The 18,609-nt window shown below is 38.7% G+C and overlaps 1 protein-coding gene across 6 annotated transcripts; it reads left to right on the top strand.

Moving 5' to 3' along the window:
* Positions 1 to 1,592: 1,592 nt before the first annotated feature.
* Positions 1,593 to 18,597, top strand: c2cd3 (C2 domain containing 3 centriole elongation regulator). Of its 6 annotated transcripts, none has more exons than XM_030152718.1 (33): positions 1,593 to 1,826; positions 2,313 to 2,585; positions 2,657 to 2,814; positions 3,472 to 3,647; positions 3,765 to 3,919; positions 4,010 to 4,142; positions 4,257 to 4,412; positions 4,534 to 4,681; positions 4,799 to 4,932; positions 5,137 to 5,319; positions 5,403 to 5,518; positions 5,649 to 5,767; positions 6,081 to 6,209; positions 6,293 to 6,721; positions 6,817 to 6,968; positions 7,193 to 7,436; positions 7,736 to 7,919; positions 8,012 to 8,195; positions 8,839 to 9,011; positions 9,097 to 9,232; positions 9,568 to 9,836; positions 9,965 to 10,045; positions 10,472 to 11,065; positions 11,525 to 11,869; positions 12,439 to 12,577; positions 12,669 to 12,733; positions 12,823 to 13,028; positions 13,149 to 13,166; positions 13,450 to 13,481; positions 13,618 to 13,808; positions 14,882 to 15,650; positions 15,794 to 15,902; positions 18,324 to 18,597. In XM_030152718.1, the coding sequence occupies exons 1-33, from the start codon at positions 1,775 to 1,777 to the stop codon at positions 18,459 to 18,461; spliced, it is 6,390 nt and encodes a 2,129-aa protein (XP_030008578.1). In that variant the 5' UTR covers positions 1,593 to 1,774; the 3' UTR covers positions 18,462 to 18,597. The 6 variants fall into 6 exon arrangements, with proteins under 6 accessions (XP_030008578.1, XP_030008577.1, XP_030008576.1 ...); XM_030152717.1 differs by having other exon boundaries at positions 1,594 to 1,826; positions 13,137 to 13,267; positions 13,362 to 13,481; XM_030152716.1 differs by having other exon boundaries at positions 1,595 to 1,826; positions 2,316 to 2,585; positions 4,260 to 4,412; positions 13,137 to 13,267; positions 13,356 to 13,481.
* The last annotated feature ends 12 nt before the right edge of the window (positions 18,598 to 18,609 follow it).

The raw sequence follows: 18,609 nt of genomic DNA, 5'->3' as shown, positions 1-18,609 counted from the left end.
GAGTTGATGAATTGGAGGATCATCTTTTAGGAAGACTGTTTTTAGTCATACTGCACATATTGAAACTAAAGTACATTCATCATTAAAACAGTTACAGATAAAATAAGATCAAAACCCACTAGTGATACAAACACATCTTAAACATGTATATTTCATGTCATTTCCTGAATCTAGATCTAATATTAATGTTTAGACCAATATATTTCCATCTAATTTTTTAACATAACATTTCAGGCAACCAAATAGTCTGAATAATCCTTTCACAGGTCCATCATAAAACCTGAAACCTAACTTTTCCCAGAAGTTAAAAGGCTTCATTTTGCACTTTTCCTGTGACCATTCACTGTTACCATGATAACCACAACAAACATGCTTCTGGGCATGTGTTGCCATACATTTCAGATTTCACCCTGCCATGCCCAAATAGTAGCCAAAGCATACATAACAAGACCAGACATCTGTTCTCAGCACATATTTCTGCACATACTTTTTAACATTTAAGTTAATAAGAACATATGGCAATGAGTGAGTAAAACTGACAGACAGACTGACCAGTTAATACATGCTGTTGACTGAAAATGAACAGCACTCACAGTAATGCCACAAGCCACTAGCTCAGGTCAGTGCCTCCCTCTGGTGGTGACAAAAAGTATGTCTGCGTGGAATCAGTGAAATGATTTGTTTTTCACTGAGTTTGTGGTGGGAAATCACAGGAATTATTCAACTCTTTTCAAATCCACTTATCTTTAAAACCATATTGTCCCTAAAATGGGCAAAAATAGACCCCATATAATACTCACAAGACTTTATTATATAATATTTTATTAGTTTCTTTTTAGGAAGAAGCTGAGTTTTCTTCTGCATTGTGGGAACTTAATTATTGAAGCGACATTTTTTTTAGGTTCAGATTATGATGATTTTTAAACATGCGTGCTTCAGCAGCAACACTCAAGACGCTGCATGCTGTTTATCACACTGCTTTATGATTATTACTGGTGATAAATACAGTACCCACCTCTCTCTCTCTCTCTCTCTCTCTCTCTCTCTCTCTCTCTCTCTCTCTCTCTCTCTCTCTCTCTCTCTCTCTAAAAGCGTGATGAATATTGGATTTTATTTATTTATAAATCACTTATTGGTCTTTTCCCTCCATGCATCACAGTTTTACTATCTTTTAATATGGACAATAAAGACTCAAATGATTTTCTTATGTCACAAGTGCCACCTGTTTTTACTTACCTTAAAAATATACTTTTACACATTGTGAACCTTCAAGATGGAACAACATACGAAGCATTAATTGCACATAATTGCTAAAGTCATATTCTTGGCCTGCATCTGCATAAAACATATTATTTCACAATTTGGCCAAAAATATGACTTAGACAGTTATGCAATGAGGCTGCATCATTTTATTTATTTATTTATTTATTTTTAATTTAGATTTTTTGAAATCGATTTTTGTTGTTTACAAATATCTGTACCTCTCTTGGGAAAAAAAAGCTGACGTTTGAATGGGAAACTCAATTTCCCATGATGCCACTACAAACTGTAGCGGCAATGGAGGCGGGACAAAAGTTATCGGTGAGACTTTTGTTGCTTGGTAGCACTTTTGCGCGCTACGTTTGTGTGGATTTGTGTGCGTGACTGCGTACACAACCTAAACAACCCTGTTAAACGGATTACTAGTTTTCTGAGATGTGAGACAGTCATGTCTACAAACGGTTTGGTCACAGCTTTGGCCGTTCACCAGTCACCACATTCACTGAGCTGAGAAATGAAGAGCAGAAAACAGAGGACGGTCAAAACTGGAAGCAGCAAAAGGAAAGGTAAACTGTAGTTAGCTTAGCCTGCTAGCATGACAGCTAAGTTGTGTAGCTGTTAACGTCAGCTGTCATTAGCCTGGTGTATAGGATAACTACAAGGCTAATGTAGCGTATTCTTTGTTGGGTTAATGTGTTTCGCTTTTTATTCGATTATTTTAATCGATTTTTGATGGTGTTTCTACCCTAATATAACTAGCTAGCTGAAGTTATCCCCTGTTACTAAACACTAATCTGTGCTTACGTTTACACTGTTTTGGTTATTTACTGCAAACATACAGAAACAACACCAAAAAATATGTTACAGAATAACACAGAGCAATGTTGTTTAAGCAGCATAACTGTTAGAGTACATGCAGTAATCAAAGTTTAATACTGGACACTGCAGTAGAAGTCATGATGAATGAAATTATTGCAATGTTTAAACATGTTATTTAATCTCCCAGCCCTATCACAATATTTCCTTTCCTGTGATCAAATATATCTTTCCAGCAGCCCCCAGTGATGTTTCTCCATCAACCAGCCTCCCTCCTCTTGTAGAGGGCCAACTGAGATGCTTCCTGCGTGTGACAGTAAGCCGGGTGTTATGGACAGTTCACAAACCTCCTTCAGCCACCTTTGTCAGACTGCGCTGGTGGGGGGAGTCATCCAACGGGACACACTTCTTTCCAAGAGATGGATCGCAGACATCACAGAAAACCATCAAGACCACAGCACGATTCCCTATCCGCTGTGGTCCAAAGCAGTTCACCTCATATCTTACAGGTAACAAAGAAATCTTTCATGTGGTTTAGTAAACATATAAAATTGTCCACTAATGTATTATGTATAAACAGATATGGGGTCTTTGGTGCTGGAAATTCTCACAAAACCGGACCATTTGCCAATTGCACGGGCTCAGGTTGCTGGCATCCCCCGTCTCTCTCTGTCACACCCAATAAGTGGATTTTACACCCTTGTATCACCAACATCTGAGAAACTGGGGGAGTTACAGGTAAGTGCATACAGGAGTTCACTTTGACTTGTGAGCTTCAGTTGCTGAATGGCACTTCTGCACTGATGTTTGCTTTGTTTTGGAAGGAAGCCTAGCCTGTCAGATACAGTAGGGCTGTAGGAAGACTCGTATATAGAGATTATTGTGGAAAGTATTGGCATTGCAAATTGAGTTTACTTGCTTGGTTTTCCCCTGAAAAATGCACATAATACTAATCATGTTGAAATGTGTATTTTTTCTAATTTAAATACACAAATTTACACTAGTATCCAAACATTTTTTGTTTAGTTTTGGGTTTTTCAAAAGTAGCAACTTCTTTCTTTTTTTCTTGGTCACTGAATCCAAAATATCACCATATACACACAAGATCTTTAAATTGCAGCTGTTTATGATTATACTATTGTACAGCCTGACACTGTAATTCAACTGTGCAGCTCTAAGCTACAGTAAGAATTCTTCCATGTATTTTATGGCTAATGCCAATTTGTGAACCTGTATATGATGAGAAAATTATTAACAGATAGAGATTAGAGACATTGTATGCTCGTGCATTTAGCGTTTAGGAAATCTGAAAATGGTATGCTAATTGCCACCATTTTCTCAGATTGTACAGTATAAGCCTACACTGTAGCTTTTTCTCTAATCATACAAATGCAGGTCTCCCTGTATTTGGAGCCTCTGGCCGAAGCCTATGACAGCAGCAGCTCAGGCCCCACCACAGACCTCAGGGTTGAAGGACAACTCGCCTCATTAACTGTGCCATCACAGCCCAAATCAGTCTCAGCTGGAAGTGGAAGAGAGTCAGCGGGGAGCAGTGGTGGAAACACGCCAAGGTTTGAAGTTGTTCTTTAATGGGAGTTTTTACTCGGATATCTGTGTGGATATTCAGTATTGAGTTTATTTAGGGGCTGAATGACTTTACTGTAAATATTTCGCTTCATACATTTTAGAGGGAAAGATCACTTATATTTCCAAAATAAGGATAATGAAGAGTTTCTTGAGAACCAGATGCCGGGTACAAATAGATCTCAGAATGGTCAAACAGCAGTGAATCTTCTAAATGAGGAGCCTGGTCATGGACAAGCAACTAATGACCTTATCTCAGGTATAGATGCATTATGACTTAACATAAATACAAAGGCATGGCATTAATGCTTCCTAAAATATTTGAAACATTTTTTTCCTCTCATCTCAGTCATTTTGGAGCGTGGTAACAAACTCAGAAATGCTATGGTAAAATCAGCTGTGAAATGTGACATGAATTCTGGCCCGACTCTGAAAGACACTCCTCTGCCCCTACCAAAGGACAACGTTCTACCACCTACCAAGTTAGTTTTTTATTTATTTATTTTTTAAGAAACACATTTAAGAACTGAAAAAAAAAATCACACATTTACATAACTGCATAGTTCATGGTGTCTTTTACATCAATTCTGCATCAGCAGGCCCTTATCTTCACACTCTGGTAGGTTTCTTGAAAATATCCTGCATGCTGATTCAAGCCGCAAACCTTCTGATGATGTGGCTGTTGTCTCGGACTGTGGCTTTGACAGCTCTGTGGACATGGACAACAGAGCAGTGGATCTGCTCCTTGGCAGGTATTTTATCATTTATTTATTTATTATTCATTCTTATTTATTATTTATTTTACCATTATAATTTATACATGCAAGTTTTATCAAGTTGTTTCATCTATTTGTTTTTTGTTTTTTTTGGCAGCATAAATTCATCCCCTTTACCTGCTTGGGATGGAGAGGTCTTATTTCCTGAACCTCTGTCTGGCCATAGCAGTGTGTGTGGCGATAGTGAGCTCAATGACCCACAATATGATCAGAGCTTGCTGGAGAATTTGTTCTACAAAACTCCTGTAAGTGTATAATTTATACTATGATTTTTCAAAGCCTCATATTTATTAGTTGTTTTATTGGTGAAATAGTGTACTTATTTTCATACAGAGGACTTACTGACTATTGTCATCTTTCAGATGTCAGATACCAGAACAGATGACACAGAGTTGAAGGTACAGGAGACAGAGCCTTCAAGAAAAAGTCACCAAAAAAAACAAATCTTAGGAGCTGGGAAACCTCTGACACAACCTGGACCCAAGATCAGTGAAGAGTAAGGACCTTTGCATTACTTTTTAGTAGATAATAATCAGTAAAAAGCTCCTCAGAAGCCCAGATAGCAGGCGGGGAGTGTCTAATCCAAAATCTACCTTTAAAAGTAACCATTGTGAAACAAAGCAGAATAAGTAACAATATATACCATGTCATACAGTATGAGAATTATTTACAGTATTTGATGTACTGTCACTGTGTTCAGTCTGGTATTAGATGGCGTTTTTCCTCCCGGTCTGACTGCAAATCAACTGAATATGCTGGGTTTGATCCAACTGGCTAGAGTGTCTATCGACTCCCTGACTTTACCTTCAGGAAGCAGAAGTACCACACCCAGAAAGGCTTCTGATAAAGGGAAGCCTCCTCAACCATTAACCAGCAAGAAATGGTAAAGAAATTACTTTACATCATTATGTAAATAACTAATTTCTTCACAGTCCTAAGTAAGTTTTATCTTTCCTCTTTCACCAGCACATATTTCATTGAGTATGTGTTTCCACGAGCTTCCATGTCCCATCAGCGTGATCGCAGTAAGGCAGCCGGTGAAGAAGTGACCAGAGCTGTTTCCAGTAAAACCACAGTAGACAGTAAGATCTGCTAGAATTTGCTTTAATTGAAGTGACCAGTATAGAGACTAAAATAACAGTGTTTCTTATAGATCTTATTTACTGGTTTTCTAGCTGCTCCTAACACTGTACACTCTTCTGTGATCTTAAGGTGTGAAGTTCCAACAGCACTCTGAGTTTCCTGTCCACTTAAGTAAAAAAACAGTTAAACAGTGGTGGGAAAGTGAGCTCATTTTCAAGATTTATTCGCGAAAAAATGACCAAAAGAAGGTAAGTGGACCAAATGAACGTTAGACCTAAAAGTTATTGTGTGTCAAGGTAAATTGCTATACTACTAAGGTATTGTATTGAAAGCTTTTACTGTACCGTTAACATAATGTTAGTGCCACATGAATAAATATTTGTGCTCTAGTTAAAAAGTTGAGAAGTTGACATTGAGAGTACATAAATTAAATTACGTCTTAATGTATCCGATAATGTGAAATAATCAATGTAGAAACATTATGAAAAGAAACTAAATTGTTTATCAATATGTATTTGAAATGATATTTTGGTGGTTTTGTGACACTTTCTTCTGTTGCAGCCAGTTTTTATTGGCAAGGCAGTTCACCCACTGCGCTGTCTGCTGCAGAGCAAGCAGCTAACTCAGTCTGTTGTGTTGCCGGTGAATGTGGAAGGTAGCAGTGAAACAAAGGAGATCGGACCTCTGAAGGTAAAGTACTCTTTTATACCCATAGATTAATGGTTGAAAGCTTGTTATTTGTTATCAAAAAGAGTGATATCCTTCTTTTTCAGGTGACGCTAGAACTTGTTGCAACAAATAAAACCTCTGAAAAAAGCAAAAGCAGGTTGTCTTTGGTAGACGCATCACCTTCACATACACAGAAACAGCCCAGCTCCAGTATTGATGTTACTGTGGCAGAGTTACCTGTTACGTCTCCTGAGGGTCCTAGGCTAAATGTTTGGAGTCCTCTGAAGGTCTCAGAAGAGCTGTCCTCTCAACCCAGCCTCCACACATTTCCTCATAAATCTTGGCAGCAGGTGGAGGAGGACCCTGAGGTTTTGCTGCATGCATTACTCATGGTGCCAGATGGAAGGAACTTTCAAGGTGGGCCTATGCAAGCTCCAAATGTGTACTTGAATTGCAAGCTCTTTTGGTGTGATGAGACAGCAAGATCTGCTGTCAGCTGGGGTCAGGCAAACCCTTCTTTTAACTTTGTACAGGTATGCCCAATAGAGCAAATCTCCTAACATAATAATTTATTGTACCATGTATTAATGGCTAAATTCTACTCCGTTATGTGTCCTTTTTGTCATAGGTGACCCCTGTGGCCCTAACAACAAAACTACTACAGCGGTTGAAGAACAATGTTATGGTGATTGAGGTGTGGCAGAAGATGGGAACCTTGGGGGAGGATCAGCTCATTGGTCTTGTCAAATTACCTCTACACCAGTTCTACATGTCTTTTAGGTAAGTTGTGCCAAACAGGAAGTGATTCTGTCCAGAATTTATATTTTCTTAAGTAGGGATGGTAGTAATATGACCAAAGCAACTATAATGTTTGCTTTCAGAGCAGACCAAATGTTTAGAAAATGTGTTCTGTGAGAGAATTCTCCACACTTTTACATATGGATAAAATATATCTGTCATAGTGATATATATTAACCTTCGTGTTTTCTTTTTATCCCCTCCAGAGATCAGAAGATTGCCCACCTTCTCCTGCAAGCACAGTACCCTGTTTTAGGGGTGGACTGCTACATGCCAGTCATTGACGTGTTCTCGGGCAGCTGTAACGGAAACCTCAGGGTGATTTTGGCAATGGGCCATTCAGAGCAGATAGTTGCCTTACAGCGAGCGAGAGATGAAGAAAGTGACTCCTTGCCTCATCCAGTGAGACCATTTCACCTGCTTGATCACCAGCCACATTCACAAACAAAGGTAAGTGTTAACACCAGATGTATGAGTAAATAAGGAGATGAATAAGTGTTTTTCTGTTAAGTGAATGTTGATCGAGAAATCTCAACATATAATGTCTCCATATTCTGATAATAATATCATCATTTAAACAAAAAATCTATAGAATAACTGAGTACAGACTCAGTATCACGCATATGTATATGTGTGTGAAAATTTCTTATCTGTTAATTTGAAATCTAAATACATATGAAATGTAAGATATTCAAATCTAAATAAATACACACATACAAGGTGACTTTCTTTTTTACCTTCTCTTTTAGGTGAGCACAGCACAACAGGAACGAATGAGAGAGCATCTGTTTGTAATCAGAGTGGAGAAGGTCAGTGGGCTGACACCACTGCAGTCCACAGTGTGGGGTGAGGCTGACTGTTACATCCAGTACAGTTTCCCCTATCAGGAAGGTGACCTCACTGCAAAAATGGAACAAGACCTTATAGAGAGCAGTAAGTCCACTTTAGTGTTGTAAAATGTTCAGTGTGAAAAGAAAAAATATCTTCATTGTGCATCTCTCTGACTTGTATCTCTTCTACAACAGCTGTCGATCTGAAGCCATTTCGTACAATTACCACTCTGTGTGTCCCTGACCCAGTGTTTGGCCACACTGAGACACATGTATTATTGGCCCCTGAAGGAGTGCCTGTCCAGAGGCTGCTTCTCAGCTCTTTTTCAAGTCAGCGCCTCAGCGGTGGTGGTAGTGTCCAGTTTGAAGTGTGGTGCAGGTTTGTGGTAACTTTACAAAATAACAGTGTTATACTTCCAGTGGGTCAAGGCCTATAGAAAGTTTTGTTTTGACAGGCTCTATATGTGAATGCCATGAGATAACTTTTGTTATGATTTGGTGCTATATAAATAAAATTTGATTGATTGATATTTGTTATGCTCAGCTGTATTTGACAGAAATGGACATTTCAAGCAAAAACCAATACTTATCAACATTGCATGTGGTCTACCAGTGAGCCTATTTATGGGTCAGATACACTGCACGTTCTCATGTGCATCTCAAAAGAGATGCACAGCCTCTTAGATTTTTCCTGGGAGGCTTGATGGGTCCTGTTCAGGAGTGCGAAAGGAAGGAAAAACTGTCTCGTAAAACAAGATAACAGCTGCATGACAGTTGTTTTCATAGTTTAATAATTATTCAAATAATGCAAAATTATGACCCATCCTTAGCTGAAATATATAGCTTTAATTTCCTGGCACAGAAAGAGTACAAGGGATGGGACACTTTGCTTTAGAGCTAGTTGTTGGCTACAATTGAAACGGGTTGAAAATTGTAGTCAACAACTAGTACCAACTATTAATTTAAAAGATAAAAATTGAATATTTACTGGTGATGCATGTATGGTTTACATGTCTCAACAGATATTACTATCCAAATGTGCGAGATCAGCTTGTGGCTAAAGGTGTACTTCCATTGTCCAAATTGTGCGCCATGGTCACCATGCAAAGACAGCATCCAAATGAAGCTCAAACATTCTCACTGCCACTGGTTCCCCGGACCGACAGTCCCACAGGACATCAGCCTCAGCCCTCAGGTACATACAAGCACAGAGGAGACTGTACTATACTATATAGAAAACTTATAGCATCTGTAAGTAAATAGTCTGTGTTGTGTTTTAGGTCTGCTTGATGTAAGCATTTGTTACAAACACAGGCCTGTGAGATCTGATGGACAGATGGGGAGAGGTGCTGCGTCTCGAGTTGTAACCCTTGTGATTAAAATTCACAGAGCATCTGGTTTGCAGGCTGCAGCAAGGTACACCACTTCCACTATCTTAAAGACAACAACAACTCTAATGTTTGAGTGGAATTCAAAAATTAATGTGAAGCTTTTAGTAGATACGCCAAAAGGTACTTTGGTATTATTCTTACATGAAGATTATTGATTTGAATCAGTGAGACTGCATATAAAAGTACAAATTGAAAGCAATTGAACAGAACTAAGGGGTTATTTTCAATAGCATTGCAATATTATTTTTCTTATAATCTCATATTGTAACAAAACAAAGCTAGATATTATTTAAATACCATTAAATGGACTCTGGCCTAACAAATTAAATGTCCTGTTACTCTTTTGCCTCTCTGGTACAGGGTCTTGTCAGAGCAAAATCAAAAGTTTGCCTACTATGCTGAGGTGGGAGTAAACAGCTTTGTCACAATTCAACTGTCCTTCTTGCCTGAGAATGAGAAGAGATGTACCCGTGTAGCAGCGAGGACCTTCAGTCCAGAGTTTGACCATCACACGGAATTGTGCTGCGATCTGTTGGTTCAGAGGAGCACTGGGGAGACCTCTAGCCTGGCTGAGCAGCTGGAGCAGGCCTCTGCTATCTTCACTGTCTGGAATAAAGAGAGTCGGAAAGGTTCAGAGATTTTAAAAATTGCGAAGTTTGGTATCCTCTCAGAAAGGAGCATTGTTTTTACCTCCATCATCAACAGTTGCCTCTAAAATATTTATTTATTAATATTTATTTTGTGCTGTTTGTTGCAGCAATGGATACTTCCAGACCCAAAGATGTGCCTTTAGGTACAGCGAAAATCCCACTGACTGATCTCATCCATAAAAGTACAGGTATGCTGAACTCGTATATCAAGTTGCATCAACAATCAATTCTCATCAGACAAAACTGGGTTTAAAATAAGTACATCCAGGTTTCAAATTTAGCAAAACCCTATTATTATAAAGGAATGTCTTTTACATAAATATAAGTTTTGGTTTTTTTTAATATAAACTAAAATTTATTCAATGCGGAGTTGCTTGCTCAAAAACAGTCCTGCAATTACCACTTATCACCACTAAGGGCCACTAAAGAGACCAAGATAAATATTAAAAAAATAATTCTTGGTGTCCTGTCAAGACCTAAGTATACAAGAATAAATAATAAAACTCAGTTGTACTGTATTCCATAGCAAATACATAGTTTTTTATATAGTTTTAGTCATTCACAGTTAAATTGATTATTTGATGATTACATATTCTTTTTTCCTATAAATCAAGGTATTGCTGGCTGGTTTGGAGTGTATTCACCACAACAAGCAAGTTCTTCTCAGGATCACCAAATCTTGGTTGGAGGTCTTGAGATATCAGTCAACTTTGCCCACCACTCAGACAGAGAAAGGGTCATTAAAGCAGCCCAAGGACTGGGCTGGGAAAGGCAAGAAAATGAGGACACCTGGGATGAAAGTGTGAGGGAAATGTCTCTGACTATTTCAATGCCAAGGGTGTGGTTACCTTTGCACTGCCTGCTTCTTGCAGGCCAAAGTGAACTTCAGCGCTCAACCTACTGCTACTTCAGGTACAGGTTCTATGACCAGGAGGCTTTCTGCTCTCAGATGAAACACCCTTCTGTTGAGGAAGGACAAGACAACGGCCCCGCCACAGTGAGTTTTGAAGGAAGTCGAACTGTGGAACTGAGGAGCACTCAGCCTTTGCTGTGGTACCTTCGTGAGGAAAGGCTGGAGGTTCAGGTGTGGGTTACGTTTAAGAAAGAGAAAACCCAAAGGCCTTCGGACACAGACCGCCTTGTGGGCTCAGCATTCCTTGATCTGTCCTCTCTTGGAAAGATATCCAAGAAGAAGCTGACACTGAGTGGTAAATATTATTATATACCTTAGGCTACTTACCTTAGATTTACTGTGTATACAATATATTTCTTTTTAATATATTTATTTTTAAGTGATTGTATGTTGGAATATTTATTTAGTTAGTTAATAAGTCAGTTTTAGTTTTTGACTATTTAGTGTAATTGAATTAATTTTTTTTATATTGTATTTTATATTATATCTTTTTTTTTTTTTTTATATATATTGCTTGATCCACAGCAGAAATCAGTAGTTAGTAGTCAGTGTTAGCCCAAAAGCAAACTCTAAAAAGTTAAAGATGAAAACTGATCTCACCTACAGTTCTGTATCATTGCTTTTATTTAATTTTTGTTCATTATAATTTTTTTGCTCAGTTAACGAAAATTATTTATCCACTTGTAGTTTCAGTTTTACTCTTCTTATTAATTACAGCAGCAACAGATGGAGTAACAGATTTGTGGTTTCATAGGGGTGTATCCACTGTTCAGACGCTCAGCTGCAGATCTGCAGGGTGCTGCCCTCAGAGTGCACATCACCCTCTCAGTGGGTTCTGTCATAAGGGAGGCATCTGCTGTAGCCGACGTCCAGGTAGACTCCGACAGCCAGGGGGCGCTGTTATCTGAAGAGGTAGAGACTGATGATCGAGCCTCCTTGCCCACTTCACCCAAACGATCTTGGACACAAAGAAAACATCAGAAAAAATCCTCCAGAACCACCATAGACTTTACATCTTCACCTCACATAGACTTCAGCATGGATGAGTCCTTCCCTGTGACTGTCATAGTGGACAGTGCTATGCACCTAAATCTGAAAGGTGAACATGCTATGTGCTTTACTTTTTTTTGTTTTTTTTTTTGTTTTGTTTTGTTTTGTTCAGAGATTCTGCAGGTCCACTCTAAAATCTAATAATCTACATTTTTAGATTTAAATATATTATTTACGATTTTGATTTGTCCGAAAAGTCTGAAGTTACATCTGCTTAAGTTTCACTATTAAATATGTTTCGGTGGAAAAATTTATATTGATTAGAAGAAAAAAAATGCACAGTGAAACAAGCAGCAACAAATACTGCCGCACAGTTTGTAGTAATAGTTGTGGTAATAGCAGCACAGAGTTTTTATTTGAGCACTCACAGCTAGTGTCAGTGCATTGTTTGGGCCAGTGTGGCTTTTCTTCTAGGGAAAATAACCTGTACAAGTAGAATTGTTTCTGTTAATGTTCCTGTCATCTAACACGGGTATTTGCAAGGTCAACAAGATGTGTCTCCAAACAGACTTGTCAGATTGCATCCACAAGAAGTAGTGACTTTAGCTTGTAACCTGCAGAAATCATGTTAATGTTAGCTTACAGTTAAAAATTGTTCTTTGTATCTTTCTTTGACAGGATGTCCTCTTACAGACCGCAGTGAAGGGGCGCCATGCTGTTGTGTTTCATATGTCACTGTGGACTCTGCTGAACCAGTGTCCACAGATGTCATTGCTAACTGTGACTGCCCTGTGTGGGACCATCAACATGAGTGCAGGTCAAGTCATATCAAAGACATGAACTAAAACATCTAGATCACTAAAAAAAACTTAGGCCTGATGTTTGTTTGTTTTTTTTCAAACTTTTAGGCTCTCAAAGGAACTTCTGACTGATCCGCAGCAGTCTCTGGTGTTCAAAGTCTGGCACAAAGGAGGTAAAGGAGGCTTAAAGGTTTCAATGATCTGTGTCACATGAATCTGTGAATTACATAAAGTCATTATTTATGTTGTTCTGCTCCCATAGAAATTGAGAGGGTGATTGGATTTGCTGCAGTAGACCTGTCTCCGTTGCTCTGTGGGTTTCAGTCAGTATGTGGCTGGTACAACATCACAGATTTTAGCGGACAGTGTCATGGCCAGCTCAAAGTGTCAGTCACACCCTTGAAGGGCATCCACGACCTCCGGGGACAAAGAAAATCTGTGTGTGAAGAATCTGCCAAAACCTCATCGGTAAGAGCAGTGTTTTCATACATAATAGATGAGGAAAACAAATATGCATTCATGTATTCCTCATGTGTGTGGTTTGTGTTTGTATTTCTTGTGTTGTGTCTTTTACAGGCTTCCTTCCAGGCCTTTCCTCTCAGCTACCAAACCACAGCCACATACAGCAGCTTCCCATCTCACATCAGCCGTTATCCTGAACAGAAGATCTCATCACCCAACCACACAGATGAGCTGTTCTCTGAAAGGTTTTTAAAGTGTTAACATGTTAGATGTTATATAAAACAAATCTCCACAGTCTACAGGTGAATTTATTGGTCATTGGTGTCTGTCTAGATCCTGTGAGAGTGATCGTCATTTCGAGCACATGGACAAAGTTCGTCGTTATCATCAGACTCTGCAGGAACAAACTGCAGTTGGAGAGATCACTCCATCCAGCTCCATCCTGATGTCAACACTTAGGTACTGGTCCTCAGAATAACAGATTTAAATTTTTCACTACTGTTTTGTACGTTTAAAAAAAAAAAAAAAAAACATTAAACCTTTGATGTGGGTGCCATCTTTTTTTTTTTTTTTTTTTTTTTTTTTTTTTTTTTAGGAAAAAACTAAGTGAGCTTGACAACATTCAGAGATACTTCAACCGAAAGCTCTCAACTCCCACATTTCCATCTGTGAGTGATGAAGACTTTCACGCCAAGCAAGAGGAACAGAGGAACATTGAGACAGACACAAGTCAGCTACTTCTCAAGTCCAAGCAATTAGTTGGAGAAGTGAACACTATAATTAGTGGTGAGCATCTCCTCTTCTTCTCTAAAGGAGATTCGCTTCATGTTTGATTAGAGTCTGGATACTGTACATTAATCACTGGATGCTCCTCCAATTAGGTGTAACTAATCTTCATAATTTGAACCGCAAAACAGATCGTAGTGATCTTCCAGTTGTTTCTAAAAAAATCACGTATGAGTTGTATTCTGACACGAATGACAAGACTGTAATCCGTTCCAAAAATTTATTAAAACAAAAAAGGCTTATTTACATCATGTCAGATGGTGGAAAAAACTATATACTCTTAAGCTCCGTAAGCTCTCTTTTTCTTACAGCAAAGAGGTCAAAAGACACACATATGCAGTGATGGTGCATTAAATTGCAACAAAGAAAATCAGAAATTTGCAACTTAAAAAAAATAAATTTATAAACATTAATTCTTATTAGCCATCATGCTTTGGCTCTTACACATATAATACATTCATTTTAAACCTTATTCTAGTAATTTGACCATTTAAATATATTACAATCACATAGACTTTCTTCCGGTCTACCCTACCTTGGCAGTTCACCCAGAGTTCATTGGGTTCTGTGTTGAGCCTGCACGCTTCATCCATAAAAGGGCTTCTTTAATCCTCTGAGGAAGGAGATGTGATTTTGAAATGTCAACTAATGTCTCTGCTTCAGTGCTGACACTCTGAAAGTACTCTGGCTATTTATATCAGGTTATGCATTAATTTTGTTATGTCCATTGCTGTTCAGCTTGCACCAGGAAAACTGAACAATTACCTGTCTTTTTGAAACCAAAAAAAAAAGGAAAAAAACTAGAAGGGAATGAGGGAGGAAGGAAAAGGTTGAACTGGGGACATTCCAGTTACAGTAAAGGGCTTATATTCAAATCACCTTTACCAGTTGGTCTTAAAGTTGCCCTGAATAACATTTTGATTTCATGTTTTTTAAACATGAACTTGTATGTACATTGTGAAAATCCACACTATAATTTTTAAAACAGAATGATTAAATTCAGACAACAAAAGCAGGGTTACTACAATCTTGTTCATAACAGTATTGCTGAAGTTGTTCCTTTTTTTCAACAGGATTACAAGAAAAATGTCTGGAGACAATTCCCTCCAACCCTCAGAGCATCCTGACTTCTGTTGATGATGACAGCCCTCACACTGTCCTTGAGAGGATCCCAACTCCACACAGGACTCCACACTCTCCCCAACATGTTCTGTCTCCTCCACTGTCACCACAACCAAACATATTTGAAGACCGTGTAAACTCTGAGGCTGACAAAGAAAAAGATGGGCCAAACTTCACAACTGCTCTGTCAGAGGATGAAAACGAAGGAGGAGCAGATGGAGAAGATGGATCAGTGTACAGAGGGAATGAGGAACCTGCTCCTGATGATGAAGAGGAGGAGGAAAATGAAGATTATGAAGAGGTTGTGGTAAAGCCCAGGCATTTAAATGAGCTGACGTCTTTAACAGATAGAACCAGTCCTTGGACCAGCATCTTGTCAGACCCTGATCTGGTTTCTTTGGAAAACCTGGACGAACCAGAAGAGCCAGACCTGAACCAAGGTGAGGAAGACAAACATCAGCAGACAGTAAATCTTGACATTCAGGGGTCTAGTGGAAAATGCACATGTAGAGAACACAGCGAAGAGGAAGGTGGACGCCATCAAACTGTATCAGGAAGTGACGCCTCAGACACAGAGAGTGATGAAACAGAGGAAGAAACAGAGCTCAGCAGCGCCACCAAGGGGTTAGGTGATACGTGTTTATCACCCACACAGGAGCCCCCCAGTGAAAGCCATGATGTTTCATCTTCCCTGCACAGTGAAGACTCACAGCTTCAACTGTATCCTTAAACCATTGTTACATTGTCTGGCCATAACCTCACTATATTTACCACTATCACTATAAGTCCGCTCAAATCTCTCTTGTTCAGTCATCACTGCCTTGTAGATACAACATTATTTTCTTTAACATTCTACCTTCTAGCTCCGTTCTTGGGGAAGTCCCAAATTTCTTCCTTCCATCTCACCAACTGGAGGCGTCAATGAGAGCGATACGTTTGGCACCTTCTTTCTCTCAGTCGTCTAGTGACCTGGTAAGAATTTGTCACCAACTCCCACTTTGGCTTTCACACTCCTCACTGTCTCCACTGCCTCACTGTTAAGTCTCAATGGGCACTTGAATATCTCATTAATAATATAACGTTTGAGCTTTAGTGTTACTCTGTTATAAGAAATTGTATCATTGTTGTACATGGTGTGTGGAGGCCATTCACCGACAGTGCATACCTAATTCTGTTCAGTGTAAATGAACTCTAATACACCATTAGCAGGTTGAGGTCTGCATATTTACCATTATATAATGTATTTGTGCAGCTGTTAGAAGCAACACATATTTTTAGTTACTGAAGCGCTGGAGGACTGGTTTAAACAATTTGAGAGCCAGAAGAATCATTTGTCTTCTGTTCCACCTGTCACCTTTAGCACACTCCTCAGGCATACTGCAGTGATGTAACCAAAGGTCTGCTGGGTTTTATTGCAGGAGGAAAATGCTCCCCTTTTGCTTTGACCGTTAACACCATTCTTGACACAGGGGTGTTGGCATTGACACAGGGCTGCACTGGTTACCCGTTAAAACAAGAATCGATTTCAAAATTCTGCTCCTGGTTTACAAAGCACTACATGGCCTTGCACCTCAGTACATCACAGATATGCTCATCACTTACACCCCAGGAAGAGCACTTCAGTCAACAGGCAGTGGCAACATACTCGTCCCTCACACCAGATCCAAGAAGGGGGAGGCAGCTTTTAGTGTGTATGCCCCACAAAAATGGAACACCCTGCCTGATACTGTTAGACATGCCACATAAGTAAACATTTTTAAAAACAGATTAAAAACGTATCTTTTTTTTCAACAGTGTTGAGTTGTGTGTGTGCGTGTGTGAATGTGTGGGTATGTGCACATATGCAAGTTTAACAGGGTTTATGCGGATCATTAAAAAGCATTAAAGGTCATTAAATAGATTTTGTGAAAATTAAGGCTTAAATGGCATTAAAAAGCATTAAATATGATGTCCAGAGGCATAAAAAAATGAAATACACTTGATTAAAAAAAAAGCATTGTTATTCACAATTTATTTTGATGATATTTAAATGGAAGTATAGCGTGATGATTGACAGGTGGAACTCTTTAATTGGCTATTGTTTATGGCCGATGCACTAAGTCACAACACCGGATGTTTGGAATGCAACGTGCTGTGAGTGTGCTCATGCCATGACGAAAGAGGAGGGAATATTAGCAAATGTCGGAAAAATGGAAGTTTCAGCAGAAGTGGTTGGAGGAGGAACTATTCAGGAGCTGGTTAAAGCCTGTCGACGATAAACTGTCCTAAAACTAAATATAAAACTGTATCTGCAGTTGGACATGAGCATTAAATTTGTTTAAAGTGGCATTAAAAGGGCATTAAAAGCATTAAATTAGATTTGCTGATACCTGCAGAAACCCTGTTTAAGTGTGTGCACATATGAATGTTTACTTGCACTAGCATTCTCTTTTTATGGTTGTTTTTATACTGTAGCTGTATTATATACCTGTTATGAAGCACATTGAGTCTGACTTGTGCATGAAATGTGCTTTATAAATTAAGTTGAATTTATAACTAAAAATTGTTACAGGGTAAAACAAGACTTTAATGAAGGCTTCTGTTTTTGTGAATGGTAATGGATGATTTGATTTTTAAATGTCACAGTGAATGAAACTTCATAAGGCAGCTGTCAACAGGTTGATTTTGGTCAGAGTTAAAATGCTTTGAGGTAACAGTGCGTGGCTTAGCAGCTTGTTGCCTCATGCAGTTTCACACACTGGTGGACTGTACTTGGTGAGTTGGTTGTACTGAATATTATGTATTTCAAAGTGCAATACTATATTATTAAAATATAGTATCTGTGAACTATTTGCCAGTATATTCCATGTCTGTAACAACACAGTGATATTTGTTAAAACAGATATCTTTCCCACAGTATCCCTTGTTCCAATGACTGTATTTGTGGGTAACTGTCAGTCAGATGTTGACATGCCTTGCCTGTGTAACACCAGTGTTCAAGTATCCAGTTTCAGGCAGCGTTTAGAAGCAACAGATTTAAGTGCTGGAATCAGGAAGTACTTTGTAAAGTGCTCAAATCCAGCCTGTCTGATCTATGGGTTGTACTGTACATACTACAGAGTGACACGTGGACCAACTGTTGAACAGACTTTGGTGATTATTCTCATTTATATCCATTAACCTGTACATAAACCAAATAAGGGCTTGCTCTTTAAGTGGTGACTCATTTGTTACCACACCTCCAACAATTGTGTTCTTACTTGACTAATTACTTGAATTATGGTTGTAAACACAGTTGGAGTTTTTTGTTGTTGTTTTTTTAAACAAGATATACAAGTACTACTTGTATTTGCTGAAACTCAGTTACATGCCCAGGCTCTTACACTAGCTGTGTTTTTGTTTTGATCCTTGCAGGGACAGAGCCATCCAGGTCAAAGCATTCTGACCACTAGAGGCCCTCGACAGCGCCCCAACATGTCGCCATCATCCATGAAGAAAGAGACTGAGAGAATAGCAAAAATATTTTCAGCTCATTGTAATGAGGGTCCTTAACAGTCAGGTGTTTTAGTTTACTTAACTTTTGTGACTTATTCCTATGGTTTACAAGTTTTAGATCAAGAAAAGATCATGTAAATTAAGTGTAACATTTTGTATTTTTTATAAATAAATATTTACTGTGTTTTTTCAATGCGAAGTGTCA

This window comes from Sphaeramia orbicularis, chromosome 13 (genome assembly GCF_902148855.1).
Source record: "Sphaeramia orbicularis chromosome 13, fSphaOr1.1, whole genome shotgun sequence".
Classification (NCBI taxonomy): domain Eukaryota; kingdom Metazoa; phylum Chordata; class Actinopteri; order Kurtiformes; family Apogonidae; genus Sphaeramia; species Sphaeramia orbicularis.
The sequence above is the reverse complement of the archived record's forward strand: the minus strand, read 5'-3'. Positions and strand labels throughout refer to the sequence as shown.